Source organism: Camelus dromedarius, chromosome 9, assembly GCF_036321535.1.
Source record: "Camelus dromedarius isolate mCamDro1 chromosome 9, mCamDro1.pat, whole genome shotgun sequence".
In the NCBI taxonomy this organism is placed as follows: domain Eukaryota; kingdom Metazoa; phylum Chordata; class Mammalia; order Artiodactyla; family Camelidae; genus Camelus; species Camelus dromedarius.
Genome location: NC_087444.1, coordinates 75,342,563 through 75,361,168, shown reverse-complemented (window position 1 = coordinate 75,361,168; position 18,606 = coordinate 75,342,563). Strand labels below are relative to the sequence as shown.

At 46.9% G+C, this 18,606-nt stretch overlaps 1 protein-coding gene across 5 annotated transcripts; it reads right to left on the bottom strand.

The window, feature by feature from the left end:
* Positions 1-1,251: 1,251 nt before the first annotated feature.
* SIGLECL1 (SIGLEC family like 1) lies at positions 1,252-18,541 on the bottom strand. 5 transcript variants are annotated; one of them, XM_064489873.1, is made up of 7 exons: positions 14,936-18,541; positions 12,268-12,431; positions 11,165-11,317; positions 5,690-5,827; positions 4,135-4,416; positions 3,906-4,011; positions 1,252-1,562 (listed from the first exon to the last, which is right to left on the bottom strand). In XM_064489873.1, exons 4-7 carry the CDS (start codon positions 5,712-5,714, stop codon positions 1,526-1,528), a joined length of 450 nt encoding a protein of 149 aa, XP_064345943.1. In that variant the 5' UTR covers positions 5,715-5,827; positions 11,165-11,317; positions 12,268-12,431; positions 14,936-18,541; the 3' UTR covers positions 1,252-1,525. The 5 variants fall into 5 exon arrangements, with proteins under 5 accessions (XP_064345943.1, XP_064345942.1, XP_064345944.1 ...); XM_064489872.1 differs by lacking the exon at positions 14,936-18,541 and having other exon boundaries at positions 12,268-12,532; XM_064489874.1 differs by lacking the exons at positions 11,165-11,317; positions 14,936-18,541 and having other exon boundaries at positions 12,268-12,532.
* Positions 18,542-18,606: the final 65 nt, after the last annotated feature.

Genomic DNA, 18,606 nt, shown 5'->3' with positions numbered 1-18,606 from the left:
TCTGAGCTCCAGCCTCATGGACCCCCTTCTGGGCTCTTCACTCTCCCATCTCAGAGCCTAGAATCTGCTTTTCCCTCTAACTAGCTCCTCATACTCCTTAAGGTCTCAGCACAAATGTCACTTCCTCAGAGTGGCCTTCTCAGACTCTCAGTCCTCGCCTGGTCCCTTATACTTTCTCAAAGCATTCTTTCCTCTTTCTTCCTGGCACTTATCAACATTTTAAGCTATAACTTTGTGTTTATTTCTTCATCGTCTGTGTACCTGTGTGGACCGTGAGCTCCATGGTGGCAGGGCCAGTGTCTGGCTTCTTTGCTTCAGTGTATGGCTCATATTTCTGTGGAACGTGCGAACTGCATGCACACACGTGAGGCTTATATAAACATCTCCCCTCAGCCCAGGATGACTGTCTCACTGGTGAGGAAGGGAGAACCACTGGACTACTCATAAATAATGCCCCAGCAAAGAGCGACACTTTGCCCAACCTCTGAAAAATTACCAGCATCTGGCTCCAGAAAGGAGGTTGCCATCCATTCTGAAGGGAACACACAGCCGTGGCCCATGCTCTTGCCAGAATCCTGTTCTCATTCCTTGTGTTCCCTTCTGGCCAAGAAATATTGCAATAACCTTTTAACTGGGCTTGTTGCCTCCAGTTTTGCCTCTTCTAAATACGTCTTCAATAACTACTCCTAGGATGAGCTTTCACTATGCATCTGGTGACTCTGCTTTGCTTCAGACCTTCCGAAAGTTTATAATTCATTCATTCATTCAATTATTTGCCATTTCTGAAAGCCTGTTACGTTTTAGGAGTCATTCTAGGTGCTGGCGATACAAGTAGAAAACAAGACTGACAAGATCCCTGTTCCCACTGACCTTACATCCTGAGGGAGTCAGGATAAGGGCCTACCAGATAAAGCTCCAACGCCTTGTGTTGGCATTCAAGGCCCATCTTTGTCTTTCCTCCTCCTGTATCTCTGGACACCGCTTTTCACTCACTCTCTACCCAGGCATACCTCACGTGACACTGAAGTTTAAAGTGAAGAGAGGTGGGCAAAAGGTCTTATCCAAAGACATACAACCACTAAGCACTGAAGTGAGGATTCAATCCACATGTGATGGCTCCAAAGCGTGGCGCCCTTATATGTGTATTCAGGGACTGGGCACACAGCAGGGGCTCGAAAGCTACTTCTTGGTGGACCCATTTCACGGTCTCACATTTATTTCCTTTCTTTGACACCATCCCAGGATGGGGCATATTTCTTCCGGCTCACCCAAACAACAGATCGTGGAGTTTGCTTTCCAAGGTTCAAAGACCAGGTCCAAGAGGAACCCTATTCAATAGACAGCCAGTGAGAGGGACAGACGAGGCTTGAGAGGGCTCCGTGAGCTGAGGAGACTCCGGGGCTCCGAGTCTGTTCGAGAGCTCAGGGTTGCAGGGCTCTCTAAAGCTGCTGTGGATGCTGGCAGTTCCCAGGTGGTGGGGACTCCAGGTGTGAACGTCGTTTTCATAGGTTTCGTCAGGTCCAGCTTATCTTGCTTCTCCTGGAAGCTTAGGGCAATGGGTCCTGCAGGGCAGGGCAGAGACAGGATGTTGGAACAGGTCTAGAGGTGAGGTATCCAAATCTAAAAAGACAGAATTCTGTCTTTCCTTTGAGCACAGAATTAAAGGGAGTGTGGAGCAGGGGTTGGCTTCCCCTTTCCTCGAAATCCCATGGTTGGAGCCTGCAGCCCTGTCGTCTCTTGCTGGTCCTCTGTTGCAAACCCAGCACCAGGAGCCACCCGCCTGATCCGCAGACTTCCCTGGGAAGTTTTGCCCGACTTTTCCAGGACGGTTCAGTCCCTCCCTCCTCTGGGCAACCATAACCCCCAGCTCAGCCCTGTTACTGTGAGGGCGCCTTCTCCACCAGCTTGGTCGCTCTCTGAGGGCAGGGCCTGGGTCTGACCCATTTCTTAGATCCCAGCATTGCCCAGTGTGGAGGTCAGGGGATACTGGAGGAAATACTGGTGGAATTTAACAGATGCATGGTTTAGCCACAAAGGGACACTGGCTCCTAGTGCAGGGTGTAAGGAGAGCAGCAGGGCATTTCCAGTCCTAGAGAATCGTAAATAGTAAGTAACAGCGAGGCCCAGCAAGCCCGGCACTGTCCCCTCCAAGCCCTGCTGGGGATGTGGGGTCCAGGTTACGTGAAGGAGCAACCTGGGCTTGGCCTGGTCTCCAAGCGCTTTGGGCTGATCCGGGCCTGCGGCATCTGCGGACTGCAGCCCACCAAACACTCGGGGACCAACGCTTTTGATTTCCACTCTGCTGCCTCTTCTCCCAGCCCGCTTCTCAGTGGGGGAGTGTGTGTGTGTGTGTGTGTGTGTGTTGCTGATTCGAATCACCCTTCATTTTCCTCCCTCTTCCCCTCCCTGGGCCCTCGCTTCCATCTGTAACATGACCTGCAAGCCCATCCTGGAATTCTAGACATCCTGCAGGACTGAGGGCGATGCTTCCTTCAAACACCGTGTGCGCCTCTCCTCATTGGTCTTATTACCCGTCTTCTCACAGACTGGGCTCCACACACACGGTACCCACCCTTGTCCGGCTCTCAGAAGATGGGGCTTTTCTGGTTCCTCGGGCCTCAGAGACATCTCAGGTTCTTGGCACACTCTGACTTTAAGGCTGTTTTCTGCTTTGATTGCTGCAATTTTCTTTGCCTGCTTCATTCTGATATGTTTCACTCTAAGGAAATGACCCTCCAGATCAGTTCTGGTTCTCCACCCCCACAAGTGGGGCTCTGGTCTCCATGAGAAGCTTAGAGCCTCTATACACTGCCAGCTTGCCGTGTTATCTAGGGCAAGCCACGCAGCCTCTCTGGGAGTCGCTTACATCCTCTCCACAACGGGGACACAATGCTTATCAGGCGGCGGGACTCAGATGAGGTCAGCTATGAAAGGGCTTTGCATACCATGAAGGATTGTCTTTGGTCTTTAAGTCTAGCTGACCATACTTTAAAAATAGCTCCCCAGTCTCCCCTGCCACCTGCTCCTCTTATTTCTCAGCCCTGATAGACAGCCATTCCCAAGTTCCACCTCTCTGTCTCTCATCATTTGCTCGGCTCAGGCCTGGCTTAGACGGCGGTGCCAGCTTCCTGCCTGGCCTCAGGCCTCCTGCCTCTCCCTCTCAGGTCTGTGTCCCATCCTAAGTTCACGCCGTCCTTCCCAGCTTACTTTGCCATGGCTCTCAGTGGAGGATGAAGTCCAAGACATCTGGACTGGCCAGAGGGTCCCCTGCCCAACTCTCTGGCCTGACCTCTGGCAAATTTGCCCTTCTCACTCCAGGCTTCCAGCCAATACATTTAGCCAGTTCTCAAGGGTCTTAGCAGGGAAGGTATAGCTCAGTGGTAGAGCATGTGCACAGTATGGATGAGGTCCTGGGCTCAATCCCCAGTACCTTCATTAAATATTTTTTAATTAAAAAAAAAGAATCTTCAGGAACCAACACCAAGAAATGTTCTCAACTTCAGTTTTAGCCATTACTTGTCACTCTCAATGCACCTGACATTGCAGAAAGACACCAGAAGTTCCAAACGTGTTCCTGGGGTCTGCAGCTACTCCTTTCCACTAAATGAGTGCTCAGCCCTGCTGACCCTCAGACGGCGCCCTGGGGACTCGGCTGGCTTCTCCACTCCCTCCTTTGCTTTCTCTTTAATGACAATCTCTGAAAGCCTCTGTCCCTTGGGCCTGTTTTGTGGCTAGGTATAGTCCTGATGGCTCTGGCTTGTGGGGACCATGTCTGGCGCCAGACCCCTAAGTTCCTGGAGGGCAGGGGTCCTGTCCTACCCTCTCTGTGCCAGCCCCACAGCCAGGGCCTGCGGGTAGAAGGCGCTGGGAGGGGCTGCCAGGTGAGTTTTAATCCCGGGACTCACATGAGTGGGACGAGGCAAAGGAAGAGCAGTGTAATCGCAATGGCTCCGTAGAAAACGCCCTGGATCAGCCCGTCCATGAAGGTCTGGGGAACCAGAGAACTCTTTCCTGGAAGCAGAAAGCTCGTGAGAAGGGCTTCTCTCCTGAAATCTCGGAACCGGAGTCAAAGCCCTCCCGGCTCCCTCCGCTGGCCCCAGCACCCACCCAGTCGCTGGGTCCCTCTGCCCTCACCTGACATCAGCAGGATGCTCAAGGCATAGGTTCCCTCTGGGTTCTTGCCCTCGCAGAGAAGGCTTGTGCCCATTTCTGGCTGCTCGGTGAGGCTGATGGTGCTGTTGGCCCAGGGGCCAAGCATGAGGGAAGTCACCTGGAGGCCACTGTCCGGGCCGTTCACACCCACGGGAGGGCCTGCCATCAACCACCGCACGGAGGGCGTGGGGATCCCATGGAAGGAGCAGCTGCACTGCAGTGTCTTCTTCAAGGAACAAGAGGAATGGAGCAGCCTGGCCGGCGCTGTGGGGAGGGAGGGTCAGGAGTCAGAAAGGCATCTGGATTCCCTCTCCACTTCCTCCAGGACCTACTTTCTCCTTACTCATGATGCACAAGGAGCTTCAGACTTTCTGGAAGCCCGGAAGAGTCAGACCTCAGAACCAGTTCCCCTTCACCCTCTCCCCTCATCTGGCTTGAATCTCAATGCTCGAACTTCTAGACGGATGGCAAGGGAATCTTCTGAGGATCTCCATTGCCTGTGACCCTTGTTTTCTCACCCCTGCCCAGGCTAGACTTCCCAGCCTCCTCTACTGCTCCCATCCCCAGCTCTCCTTTTAGGCTCCGCCCCTTCCCAGCCCCCCCTCTCATGAAATTTTTCCTCCATCACTTACTATCCGGATGCTGTTGGCAAGTCACTTTTCCCTCTCTGCTCTTTCCTAGTCTGAAAAATTGGGATATTCACTGAACTCACATCATACTATTACTGCTGTAAGAATGAATGCCCTGAGGTTTGCTGTGTTCCTAGCTCAATGCATGGCCAAGTGCTACCCATTCAACACAGAACCCCTTTCGAGATTTTCTTCTTCCCACTTCCAGCGGCCTTTGACTGACTGAGCATTCATCTTAAGAAAGATTGCGATGCCAGTTTCAGGGTCAAAACACGTGAAACTCTCAATCTGCAGAGAACAGGTAGGATGTGCTGTCCATTTGGTGAGATCATGGATTAAGAGGGAACAGTCACGCTCTTCAAGGTCTCCAATAATGAGGAATTGGCCCTGGTGTTTCCACATACTTTTTCATCGGAGTTGTTTGAGGTTCCTGGAAGGAAGGGGTCATTTCCCCCAGAACTGTAGCCCTTGATCTTAGACTTTTCATCCAGGTCACCCAGGGGGATGAGGAATTTGCAGGGCATAGTGCTGCCCAGCCTGTCCTCCAGGGCTGCCCCGCTAGATGACTGATTTGCCCCACCTGGGCAAGCAGGCCTGTGGAGACCGACAACAGATGCTGAAAACTAACCTTGGAGCTTCCAGCACATGTTAGTGACACTGAAATGGCTCCCTGTGCTGTGGTATCTTCCACCCCCCGACTGAGCTCCCACCCCGCCCTCATCTCTGCTCCCTGACCCAGTCTGCTGTCTGCCCCAGACACGCCCAGCCCTCCCGAATCTGGCACACAAAGATGTCTAATGCACACTGTTATTTGGTACCCTACATCCTGTGGCCTCTATCTTCACATCACTGTAGCCCATCCCACCATGGGCTCAGACCCCTCCAGCGTTGCTTCCCATCCCACTCACCCAGCTGCAGCCGTGGCAGAACCATCTGCAGCAGCAATGGTCCTCAGGAGCAGGGAAGGCCCAAGGCCTTTTCCAGGACTGGGTCCGACACCAGGACCGTATGGTTCAGAAGGGATGAGGAAGTGAGAGGCTGTCGGGCTGGGGAGAGCAGAAAGTATTCTTAGCAAGCCAGGGGCTTCTGTCTCTTTGGTCATCTTGAAGGCCTGTTCACTCTGAGAAGCAGGAATTATATGGGATGGGATGCTTGAGTGTCTAGGGACAGGGTGGCACTGCCATGGTCCTCTGTAAAGTCCCAAGGCCATGGCTGTTTTCTCCTTTCTCCCCTAGTCTGTCGCTCCCAGCCCACTTGGGAGGGTCTCAGGTACCAAGTCTTTGGATTTTCTCTCAAATGAATAGAGATCTGCGGAGGGCAAGGTGCAGGCCTGAGCGTCTGGAATATCCCTCTGGGGCCCATGTGAGAAACGGCTTGGAGGCGGAGTGACTGCAGGCCAGGTGGCCAGGGGAGAGACTGGTGCAGTGATCTGGAAAGATTGACACGCTTGAGTCAGTGCATGGGCTGTGAGAGATGGAGTGGATGGGACAGACTTCACATCTTTAAGGGAATAAAAACTGACAGGCATTCCTTCTGCTGATGGGAAAAGTTTCAAACTTCCTTGTTTTGCAAACAAGGTTCCCCACAATTTTGCCTTGTCTCCCTCTGCCTTTTCCAGCATTTTCCATGCCGAAGGGGAAATGTTCCTTTTCCCAAATTTCACCCTAAACATACCTCTCCCGGGACCCAGGGATTTCCCCCTTCCACAGCTTTTCCTCTTGCAACTCTCCCCTGTCTGCATTCAAATCCCACTTCAATTTCAAATCTGAGTTCAATGCTGCTTCCTACATGAAGCCTTTCCTGATCTCCCCACCCAGCCAGAAGTGGGTAATCTCTCCCCTCGCAGAACTGTCAGGTGATTTTATTTGTTTTTTTCTGGGGAAGTAATTTTTTCCTCGTAACCGAGTTATTTGTTTTTGTGTAGGTGCCAGACAGTCACCTCCCCTGCTCTTCTTTATGAACAAACTCAACCCGTTTAGGGGTGCAGTATTGCAAGCTATGGTCTTTGCAGTTAAGGGGGGACCATGTGACATTGTTTTAGTGGAAGTGGGCTGGGGATTCCTGGGAAATTTTTGCTTTCCTGATACTGTCCTTTCCTGCTTGTCACTTCCTTCTTCTTCTTCCCTAGAATATGGATGTGATGCTGGAGGTGGAGCAGCCATTTGGCAACCACGAGGTAACCATGGGGATGAAAGCCACTCAGGATGTTTTAGCAGAAGCAAGTCAAGAAGCCTAGTCCCCTGATGGCCTGGTGCAACCGCTACACCGACCCTGCCCAGCCTAGTTCTACACATCTTCTACGAGGAAGACAAACTCATTTGGCTAGGTCACGCTGGTAAAAAAGAAAATCCCGTTAGTCACCACTGGGTGGTATCCACTGGCTTTTGCTATAAACCTCTGTCCACATGAAGACTCCAAGACTTCTTTCCAGTAATTGTATGGATAGGGGATAGCAGTAACCCCCGATGGAGAATGCGTGTCCTCCAAAATCCAAAGAAGCCAAGCAGACACTGGGCGTCTAACATCTTTCATCCACCAGATAGCCCATATTTTTCAAATGAACAACCTGTGCGGGCTTGGGCAATCTTACTGGTTCCCGTTCATCATGTCCAATCAATTTTGGCTGAAGGGAGATTTTACATGTCTTCTGTTTTATAACACTAGGTTGGGGAGATGTTCCCCCGCCATACATGGTATCTATTGACATGCAGGTAAAGGAGGAGACGACACACCGACTTCACATAAAATCTATTCAAACATTTTAGTTTTCAACCAAACTGTCACCTTAATCCTATCCATCCTTGAAGTCCCAGAGTTTCCCAGTCTAACTTTAACTCCCACTAGGATTTACTAACAGGTTTTAGAATCACGGTGCATGGGGTTACAGAAACATCTCTTCTCCACCTCTTGACAATTTTACCACTCATGTGCATGTGTTAGAGCAGGCAGAACACTAGATATGAACAGAGAAAGGGGGACACAGACCAAATGGCAGGAATTGGGCAGAAAGGAGGGGCACAAGCCAAATGCAGGAAACCACACATCATGTAAGCAGCAGGGGTCCCTGGGCAGAGAAAGAAAAGCAGGAACCTTTGGCCTGATAAGGGATCATGCTTTTTGTGACAAGTGGCCTGTAGAAGAACAAAGAAAGGTGAGAAAAGGCAGGAATTTCCAGTGTCTGAATGTAACCTTTTGCTCATTAAGCCCTCATTTCAGTAAAATTAGCCTTGCAGATTAGAAGTACCCGACACGTACCGACGCCATGACACTTCCGATCCTGACTAAATAAGGACAAAAATCTCTCCTCCCTTTGGGAAGGTGGAGTTGGGATGATAATCAGGGAATACGACCCCAAGCCCTTCCCTCCCCAGTGAATATTCCGCCCATTCATTTTTACGCCCTATGTAGCTGACTTGCCAGAGAAGCTCAGGGCAGCCGCTCCCCTGAGCTGCCCGCTCTCCCCTTGACAGTGTGCTATGCATCCTTTAATAAATCCTCACTTTACTTTTGTTAACCACTACGTCTTGTCTCTGAATTCTTTCTGGGACAGGACAAGAACCTGGAACACCAGTTGCATCTATCAGCAACACATGTAGGGTTTTGAGTCCCCAGCTGGGAGTGGGACCAAGGAACCCAGGCCCTTTTATCAATCTTTATCTTGATTAGATTATGGGGCCATCACCTCAGGCAATCTGAAGTCAGGTTTTTCATTGTCATATTTGTCCTGTGGCTTTTTAAATTCGTCCAATCTCGGGTAAATAGAGCAGATCGAGGTCCTACAATGCTGAGGAGCCATCCAGGGTTCCCACTGGTCCACCCAATCTCCAAGAGTGCTGCCCTGAGACCTTTGTTTTGACCCCATCAGTGTCCACATTATTCAGCCCATTTCTGAATAACTGTTTAAAGATTTCTTCCCTTTTGGGATGCGTCCTTTGACTCTCCCCTTCATCTTTCTTCATTCCCCCATGAATCACTTTAACATCCTTGGCTCTCTGTTGTTTCAACATCACTTTTCCCTCTAGTAGCAGCCCTGAGGCTAACGGCTGTACCTTGGACAGAACCCAAACTTGGCTCAGTGTCAGGATCCACTTCACCTTCTTTACTTTCACTTCAGCTATTACAGATAAAAATAACCAAAGGAATGTATATTTAGCTTGTTCGTGTTATTTTGCATTTCCTTATGCATCCAGTGAATCAACTCCTTTGGGGGCTGGATCCATCAATTTAAAAAAATTTGGTAACTTCTACCTCCTTTAACTAATTGCAGAACAGTTGCATTTCCATACCCTTGAGTGACCCTGGGGCCAGCCGGGAATCAAGGTTCATTATCCCCTGACCTCAAATCCTTCCTTTTCCCAAATGATATATTTCAGTGAGTCATGTTTGTTCTAGCAAATTTCATTTCCGATGCCAAAGTTAGGGAACAGTCCACAAAATGCCCTCACTTCTGACACCAACTTCAGATTTCAGGGGTACCTAAAAACACCCTTCTAACAGTTGCAAGTTTGGGGGTCCCCAGGATTACCCTTAGGTTTGCTAACTCACTAGCAGTACTCCCAGGATTCGCTGAAACTGTTATACCCAAGGTTACTGTTTATTGCAATTAAAGGACATGGATTAGAACCTGCCAAGGAAAGAAACACATAGGGCAGAGTCCAGGGAAGTTCCAACCAGAGCGCTTCCCATTGTCTCCCTGTGGAGTCGCGGAGAGAGCAACTTGAATTTTCTGATATTCATTTGTGACAAGAGGCACAGAATACTGACAACCAGAGAAGCCCACCCAAACCTTGTGTCCAGAGTTTTTATTGGGCCTCCATCACGTGGGCATGATTGTCTGACATTTTATTCTCTCACGCCTTCTGAAGGTCAGCTGATACCACAGGATCCAAAGACCTTACTGTAAATCACATTGTTAAAGTAGCTGGTGTGGCCAGCCCCTGCCCTAAATTACATTTTTTAGACTATTCAGGGTGATGCAAGGCCCTAGGCAAACAAAGACACTCCTGCCAGGCGTGACATTAGTTCTTAAAATCAACACTTTCTGTGTGGGGGATAACATTTAAAAATCAAGCTATTTCACAGAAAATTTTAAACTTTCAGCTTCTCTTTAAAATAATTTTTTAATTGAAGTATACCTGATTTACAATGTTGTGTTAGTTTCTGGTATAAGGTATAGTGACTCAGTTATACACATACATATTCTTTTCCATTATAGGTTATTATAAGATACTGAATGCAGTTCCCTGTGCTCTACAGTAGGACCTTGTTGTTTATCTAATTTCAGCTTCTCTTTCCTTTTTGAAAAAAACTTCAGCTTCCTGGGTGTGAAGCTGGCTAGCTGTGTGATGGCCAGCAAGATGCTTCACCTCACCCTAGGCCTCAGTTTCCTCAAATTTAAAACATGGATTATATAGAAGTTGTGGCATATTTATGGAATTCCACTCAGTCATTAAAAAGAATAAAAAAATGCCATTTGTGGCAACATGGATGGGCCTGGAGATTGTCATACTAAGTGAAGTAGCCAGGAAGAGAAAAACACCATATGATATCACTTATATGTGGAATCTAAAAAAAAAAAATTAATAAAAAAGAGTAAAAAATAAATAAAAGATGGATTATAACAGCACTTCATATTAAACATGGATTAAAACATGGAGTATAATCACTCATAGGGTTGTTTTTAGGATTAAATAAATAAATAGAACAGCCTTACACAGTATGTATTCAATAAATGTTAGCTGCTCTCTATTAAATTACCTACCTGCCCCCCACCCCCCACCACCCCCTGGTCAGTATGGGATTTGGGACCACTCTTTCCCACCTCTAAACCCCTTGCACTGTTTTCCTGGTCCTCTGGCCAGTTCTGTTTTCCTGTCCCCATTTCTACATGTTTTACAGACCCTCTGAGTAGACTCTGCCCCCACTCTTGGCCTCTAACATGTCACAACAGATTTCCTTTCTTCTTCTTACATAGAGAAGATGCTGTCCAGGCTCCCAGGTAATGAAGCATTTCTCTTCTTCACACCTCACAACCACTCCCTTTTGTGCACTGCCTTTTTTTTTTTTTTCTTTTCCCTTCTGCGATTTAAAACTGCACTTGGGTGTTGGAATGAGCCCTGTCGGGGTCTTGGATTTGCCAGTAAATCACTGAATAAATTGGTCAACTCTTTTCCCCTCTCTGGTTTTCCTTTTATTTCCTCATCTGGAACGTGCGTGGGCTTTATCGCTGGAGGTGGATAATCATTCTAGCTCTGATGGAATGATCAGTTTCTCCTTGCCCTTCCCTGCCAGGCATTAGAGATACATGGGACGACTCCTCAAGCACCCACTTTTTTCTGTCCCTTTTATTTCCTTTCACCCATCATTTCTCCCCTCAATTTTACCTTCGTCTCTTGTTCCCAGGGCTCCGGGACAGTCTTTGTCTTCAGCACACCTCCGTCTGGATGTTTCCTCAGCAGAGTGTAAATGAGGCAAAGGGCTTTCCAGACTTGCTAAGGGCAGGACTGAGGTTTGGATGACTGACCTCCATATGCTGCCTGGAAAACTGATTTTCTAGAGAAACCGAGGACTAACTGCGAAACTGATTAACTGGCATCCATGCGGGATAACGGTGTGACAAATGACCGAATGTCTTATAGGGGGATCAGCTTACTTATTAAGAGTCTGAATTAGAGGGAGTTTAATTTGACTGATGAACAGGGCAGGCCGTGAAGGTGGATTATCTGATTAACAGATTGGGGGGTGGGAGGGGGTGGCTATAGCTCAGGAGTAGAGCGTGTGCTTAGTATGCACGAGGGCCTGGGTTCAATACCCCGTACCTCCTTTAAATTGAATAAATAAACTTAACCCCCCCCACCCCCACCCCCCGCCAAAAGAAACCTCAAACAAAAACAAAAGATTTACAAAGGGACTAACTGTTGACTCGTAAGGGCACTAACCAGACCGATGGTGGCTTTACTGGCAGGCTGGTGACCCCCTGGCTGCCCTTCAACCTGAATGAGGGGAACTACCAGGTGGCAGGTTGATGAACATGAGACAGGCTGCCGGGGAATTTACCGACTAGTCGGTGAACTGGCTCCCAAGGAGCCTACCTATTTGATCCAGAATTGGCCTAACCGACCCCGAGGCTGTCTAGCTGCCCAAGCTGAGTGACAGACCGCCTGACCGACAGGGAAGCCCCCCTTTCATGGAAGCCCAGTTTGGACAGTCCCAATGCAGGGCCGGCACTCAACGACGGACAGAAAAACCAAAGGGCCAAGTGTGGGCCCCGTGAAGCCCCCGGAGGCCCGATGTGGCCTGTCAGCATCGGAAAGGATCTGAGATGGCGACCCTGGGTCCCGCCGGCGTGCCTCGCGCGGTCCGCCTCTACCCTGCAGCCAATCAGCGACTGCATGGGCCTATTTCACAGCCAATCAGTGACTGCACTATGGCTAGCATTCCACAACCAATCGCTGAGGCAGATGAAACTTTGCGCATGAGCACATACCTCTTGGAACTGATGCACAGCCTCCGGAGCCAATCAGGAGCTGAAAGTACCAGTGGGGGGCGTGGCGAGGGGGGGGTGGAACCAATCTTGAGGGCTTGAGCCAATCAGTAGTGGTGAGCGGTGTCATGGAAATTTAGGCGCCAGTTTTCTTCTCAGGAGCTTTTCTTGACCATGTTAATGAAAATCACTCTACGTGAAACCTGATCGAGCTATTCCTCTTAATAACCCTTGTTCAACACACACGAACACACGCATGCACGCATGCACGTACCCACACCTTCCAGAATTCTGTTTGGGATTTCACTGAGTTAACAGATGAATTTGGGGACAAACTGACCATGAACATGGTACAACATTCTTTTTAAAAATTGTGATAAAATATACATTACATAAAATTTATTATCTTAATTATTTCTAAGTACGCGATTCAGTGTCATTAAGTACAGTCACATTGCTGTGCAACTATCATCACTCTCCAGCTTCAGAAAATTTTTTAACATACTTAATTAAAACTGTGCAACCATTACCATTCCCATCTTCCTCAGCCCCTGGGAATTACTATTCTACTTTCTTTCTCTAGGAATTTCACTAGCCTAAGAACCTCATCTAAGTGGGGCACACAATATTTGTCCTTTTGTGTCTGGTTTATTTCACTTAGCATAATGTTTTCAAGGTTCATTCACGTTGTAGCTTAGAATAGGATTTTTCTCCCTTTTAAGGCTGAATGATATTCTGTTGTATGTGCATCCAACTTTTTGTTTATCCACTCTGTCAATAGACTCTGTCAAACAACAACTTCGGGTTGTTTCCATCTTTTGGCTACTGTGAATAATGCTGCTATGAACATTGGTTTACAAATATCTGTTTAAGTACTTGCTTTCATTTCTTTGGGGTATATACACAAAAGTGGAATTACTGGATCATACAGTAATTCTATGTTTAATTTTTTGAGGCTCCTCCTGTTTTCCACAGTGGCTGCAGCATTCTACAGTCTCACCAGCAATGAACAAGGGTTCAAGTTTCTCTACAACTTCATCAACCTCCTTCTTTTTTCTTTTTTTGATAATTAATTAATGGCCATCCTAATAGGTATGAAGAGATATCTCATTACTATTTATATATCTTTTTTGGAGAAATGTCTATTCAAGTCTTTGCCATTTTAAAAATTGGTTTATTTGTATTTGTTGAGTTGTAGGAGTTCTTTATATGTTGTAGATATTAATCCTTTATCAGACACGTAATTTGCAAATAATTTCTCCCATTCTGTGGGTTGCCTTTTGACTATGTTCACAGTGTTATTAGAAGCACAAAAGTTTTTAATGTTGGTGAAATCCAGTTTTTCACTTTTCTTTTGTTGCCTGTTTTGCTTTCATATCTAAGCAATATTGGTCTGTTGTTTTATTTCCTTGTACTGGTTTTGTATAGTTTTGGTATCATGGCAATGTTGACCTCATAGAATGAGCTAGAAAGTGTTCCTTCCTCTTTGATTTTTTGAAAGAGTTTAAGAAAGATTGGTATTAATTCTTCTTTAAATGTTTGGGAATGGGTGGGTGTAGCTCAGGGGTAGAGTGCCTGCTTAGCATGCAGGAGGTCCTGGGTTCAATCCCCAGTACCTCCATTAAAAAAATAAAAAATAATGATATTAATTTAAAATCATGTTATAAATATTTGGTGGAATTCACTCATGAAGCCATCTGGTCTTGGGCTTTTCTTTGTTGGGAGGTTTTTAATGACTGATTTAGTCTTCTTACTAGTGAGAGGTCTATTCAGATTTTCTGTTTCTTCATGATTCCATCCTAGCAGATTGTGTGTTCCTAGGAATTTTCCCATTCATCTAGATTGCCCAATTTGGAGATGTACAATTATTCATAGTACTCTCTTAAAATCTTTTTTATTTTTTGTAGAATCAGCAGTAATGTCCTCAATTTCATTTCTGATTTTTGTAATTTGAGACTTTTCCTCTTTCATTCTTGGCTGACCTAGCTAAAAGTTGGCGAATTTTGTTGATCTTTTCAAAGAACAAACTTTTGATCTTGTTGATTTTCTCTCTTGCTTTTCTATTCTCTTTCGTTTGTCTCCATTCTAATCTGTATTATTCATTTCCTTCCACTAGCTTTGGGTTTAGTTTGTTCTTTTTCTAGTTTCTTAATCTGTATGGTTAAGTGGCTTATTTGAGATCTTTCTTCCTTTTCAGTGTGAACATTTACAGCTAGAAATTTTTATTTTAGCACTGCTTTCACAGCATCCCATACATTTTGGTGTGATATGTTTTGGTTAACATTTGTTCCCAAGATATTTTCTGATTTCCCTTGTGGTTTCTTCTTTGACCATTGATTGTTTAAGGGTGTGCTATTTAATGTCTACATATTTGTGAGTTTTCCAGTTTCCCTTTTGTTACTGATGTCTAGTTTCATTCCACTGTGATTGGAAGAGATGCTTTGTAAGTTCTCCAACTTGTAAAATGTATTAAGACTTGTTCTGACGCGTCTCCTCTCCTCTGTTGCAATAATCCTTTTGAACAAAGTCTCCTTACAGAAGTCTAGATTTTGTGTGTGTGTGTGTGTGTGTGCGTGTGTGTGACAGACTGAAGAATGAAGCCCAGCCTCCTCAGCCTGGATACAAAGCCCTTGGAGAGCAGAGCCCAGAGTTTCTAGGGGTGTGACCTCACCTTGTCTCCTTCACCCCAGGATCCAGCTACTGCACACTGACTGCTCTTGTCCAAACAGCTGCCAGGTCCTCTCCCACCTCCTTGCTTTGTACTTGATGTTGCAACTACCTGGGCTGCTTTTCTTCTTCTCTGCTCAGACAACTCCTCCTTTTCCCTCAAGGTGCAGCTGGAAAAAGAGCTGAGAAGCCTTTTGTCTCTTCCCACCCCTGAGGCAGAAGTCAGAACTCTTGCCCTGGGGCCCCAGACAATGAGCGGTAACTATCTGTTCAATACCCTATGCTCATCTTTATAGGAACCTCATCACACTGTGTTTGAATAGGCTAAATATTTCTGTTCCTTCCCCAGATCCCACCCCATGAACTTGAACTCCTCTGAGGCAGGAACCATATCTTCTTCCTGTTGTTATTCTTAGCATAGTGTAAGTACACAATTTGGGAATTAAAAAAAAAATTGAGGAACAAAGAAATCAAGAGCCAATATAGGAATTTCCCAAAACTCCCCTCATGAATGCAATTCAAAGAAACAGAAATGCACTTAATTGTTGTGGAATTGACAGGAGTGAAGAAATGGTGTTTGTAGTGACTTTGAAAAGAAGAACTGGAGAAAGCTGGCCATTCTTTGAAGCATTGTGCAAGTGCAGAGGAGGAGGTTCTGACTCAGTGGTTCTCAGCCGGTGCTGGGGACTTTTTCTCTCCCACAGACATTTGGCAATGTCTGGAGACATTTTGGGTTGTCAAAACTGGGCAGGGGAAGTTACTGGCATCTCCTGGGTAGAGGCCAGAGATGTTCCTTGACGTCCTGAAATGCACAGGACACGCCCCCACGACAGAGCAGCATTCAACCTCAAATGCCCAGATATCAACAGTGCAGAGGCGGATAAACCATGCTCTAACCCATTCCACGGGAAAGTGCAGGGTAGGGGTGGCAGGAATGTAGACAGGGAAGGTAGCTTGTCTAAAGAGGGGATATTGGAGCCGGATCTCAAAGGATAAGCATGGACTGCAAAGATGGGAAAAGGGGACAATATTACAGTGGGATGAAACCATGTGAATGAAGATTGGAAAGAAAGGACGGGGCATGAGATCTTCAGGAAGTGGCAGGCATGTGGCTGAGATGTGTGAAGGTGGTGGCTGAGAGAGGTGGGTAGAATAGATGAGGGTGAGAGTGTGAAAATTCCTGAATAACTGTCACTGCCGTTGACAGTTCATCTTGAGGGGAAGGGGCAGGCATGGAAGGATGTTCAGCTGGGGAGGGACTGAGTTGGAGCTGGTATCGCTCCTTCTGCGAATGTGGTGGTGATGGGCTGGACGAGGTGAGACTGGAGCCCAGAGGTGGAGGAGGAGGGTTTTTTGAATGGTCAGGGGGAGAGAGGTCAGGCTGGTACAGAGAAGAGGGGGAAGATTAGGGATTTGGTGACTCATGGGAATGGGCGGTGAGGGAGCAGGGAATTGACAGAGAACCTGGCTGTAAAGGTTTGAAATAAGCCTTATATTTCTTTGCTATCTGGCATGTCAGCATCCTTGTCCTGTGACTACGGGAATGCCCACTGGATCAGGGTGCCACACATCTACAGCTTCAAACCTAGAGGTCATTTAGTAGGTCGAATGATTACCTCAGCAGGATTTGGCTGGCTGCATTCTGACCAGGCACCCAAAGCTGACGGTCACCAGTCTCACCAAGCCTGGCACACGGCGCCATGCTTGTGTGCATGGATTCACTGGATTCTCCAAACAACCAAATGAGTTCAGAGACGTTGTCATCCTCACTTGACAAATGAGCAAGTGGAAGTAGCAAGAGGTTAAGTGGCGAAGCAGGTGTTTGAATCCTGGCAGAATGACTTTAAGAGCTTAAATTATCATTATTATTATTATTTGAATGAAGGGAAATTCTCATAAAATTAACCATCTTAAAGCCAACAATTTAGTGGCATTTATTATGTGCACAATGTTGTGCAGCCAATGCCTCTACCTAGTTCCAAAACATTTTTCATCACCCCCAAAAAGACACTCTATACCCATTAAATAGTCACTCTCCATTCCTTCCTCCTCAAAGCCCCTGACAGCCCCTAATCTGCTTCTTGTCCCTCAGGATTACATATTTTGCATGTTTTGTACAAATGTGACCTTTTGTGTCTGATGGCTTTCATTTAGGATGTTTTTTCCGCTTTAGCGAAGGCACTGGGGATTGAACCCAGGACTTCATGCATGCTAATCACGTGCTCTACCACTGAGCTATACCCTCCCGGAGCCCCCACACCCCCACCTGCATATTTTCGAGGTTTATCCATTATGTAGCAGATCACTGCTTCAGTCCTTTCATAAATGACATGCCACTATATGGTTAGATCACATTTTGTTTCCACTCACCCCTTGTTAGACATTTGGATTTTTTTCCCACTTTTTGGCTATTTGGAAGGGGCTTACAATTTTAACAGCTGTCTTCTGCCATCTTCACTAATACAATTTAGACAGACTCTTGGCCCTGGGATTAAAACTATGATGGAGAGACGAATGAAATTTGCGGGGTTCCAGAGGAAGTTGTTCCAGAATCTTTCCTTGGATCATAGGTAAGGGTGAAGAAGGCTTCACACTGGAAGCCAGGTCTTTTTTGTTTGTTTGGGTTTTTCTTCCTTCATTCCTTCGTTCCTTCGTTTGTTTGTTTGTTTGTTTCTTTCTTTCTTCCTCCCTTCCTCCCTCCCTCCCTCTCTTTCTTTCTCTCTCTCTCTCTCTTTCTTTTTTTTCAGTTGAAGTATAGTCCATTTCCAATGTTGTGCTAATTTCTGGAAGCCAGGTCTTGAGTACCAAGGGACCTGGGAGCTGGGCCTTCGGGCACTTTATACAGAGGCCAGGGGGAGCTTACAATCCCCTGGGGCAGGAGAAGATGCAGACTCATCTGATTCAGGAAGTGGTTCGGACAGTGACCTCTTAAAGGAACAGACAGAGAGGAGCCTAAATTGAGACCAGAGATGAAGAAGGGGAGGGGGTCTGTTTCACAAGATCCAGGGAGGGCCTGGCCAGAAATTGTGTCTCGGTGAGGAGTTGGAGCTAATCCAGGCACAAGGGTGAAGTGCTCTCCTCAGCCAGTTACTGAGAGTCAGGGCAAAGGACGGACATTCTCACATTCTGGATGGAGGACTGGGGGTGGGGCGGGGAGGTGATAAGAAGCAGACTTGAGGGGTGATGCAGAGTCCAGTTTGGGATGCATTAAACGAGGAGCCTGAGGTCAGTCCGGGAGAGATGGCGAGGAGGACACGGGGATTTAGAACTTAGGAGAGAGGCCTGGGCTGGAAACAAAACATGGGACGCCAGAGCGGAGCCTGGTGGCATCTTCCCTGTGAGCTTGAGTTCAGCTCATTTCAAAGATTTGCTGAGTCTATGTGCTGTGTCCAAGGCTGGGCTCTGAAAATATCAGGCTGGACACAGTACTGTCCCTGCCCTGGGGGGAGCTTATGGTTTGGTGGCAATCAGAGTTAGATATTTAACAAGGCTAATCTTTTTAACAATTTAATGTAGAATGAAATAATGCCACTGGCAGCAACATGGATGGACCGAGAGATGATCATACCAATTGAAGTAAATCTGACAGAGAAAGACAAACGTCACATGATACCACTTATATACAGAATCTAAAAAAAAAAAAAAAAAATGAGACAAATGAAGTTATTTACAAAA

Excerpts from the sequence above, each read along its gene's own strand:
- SIGLECL1 (XM_064489873.1), bottom strand. The coding sequence starts at position 5,714 with ATGGTTCTGCCACGGCTGCAGCTGG. Across the intron at positions 4,417-5,689 it reads TCTGCCACGGCTGCAGCTGG|CGCCGGCCAGGCTGCTCCAT; the intron begins GTGAGTGGGATG and ends CCCTCCCCACAG. Across the intron at positions 1,563-3,905 it reads CTTTGCCTCGTCCCACTCAT|GACCCATTGCCCTAAGCTTC; the intron begins GTGAGTCCCGGG and ends CCTGCCCTGCAG.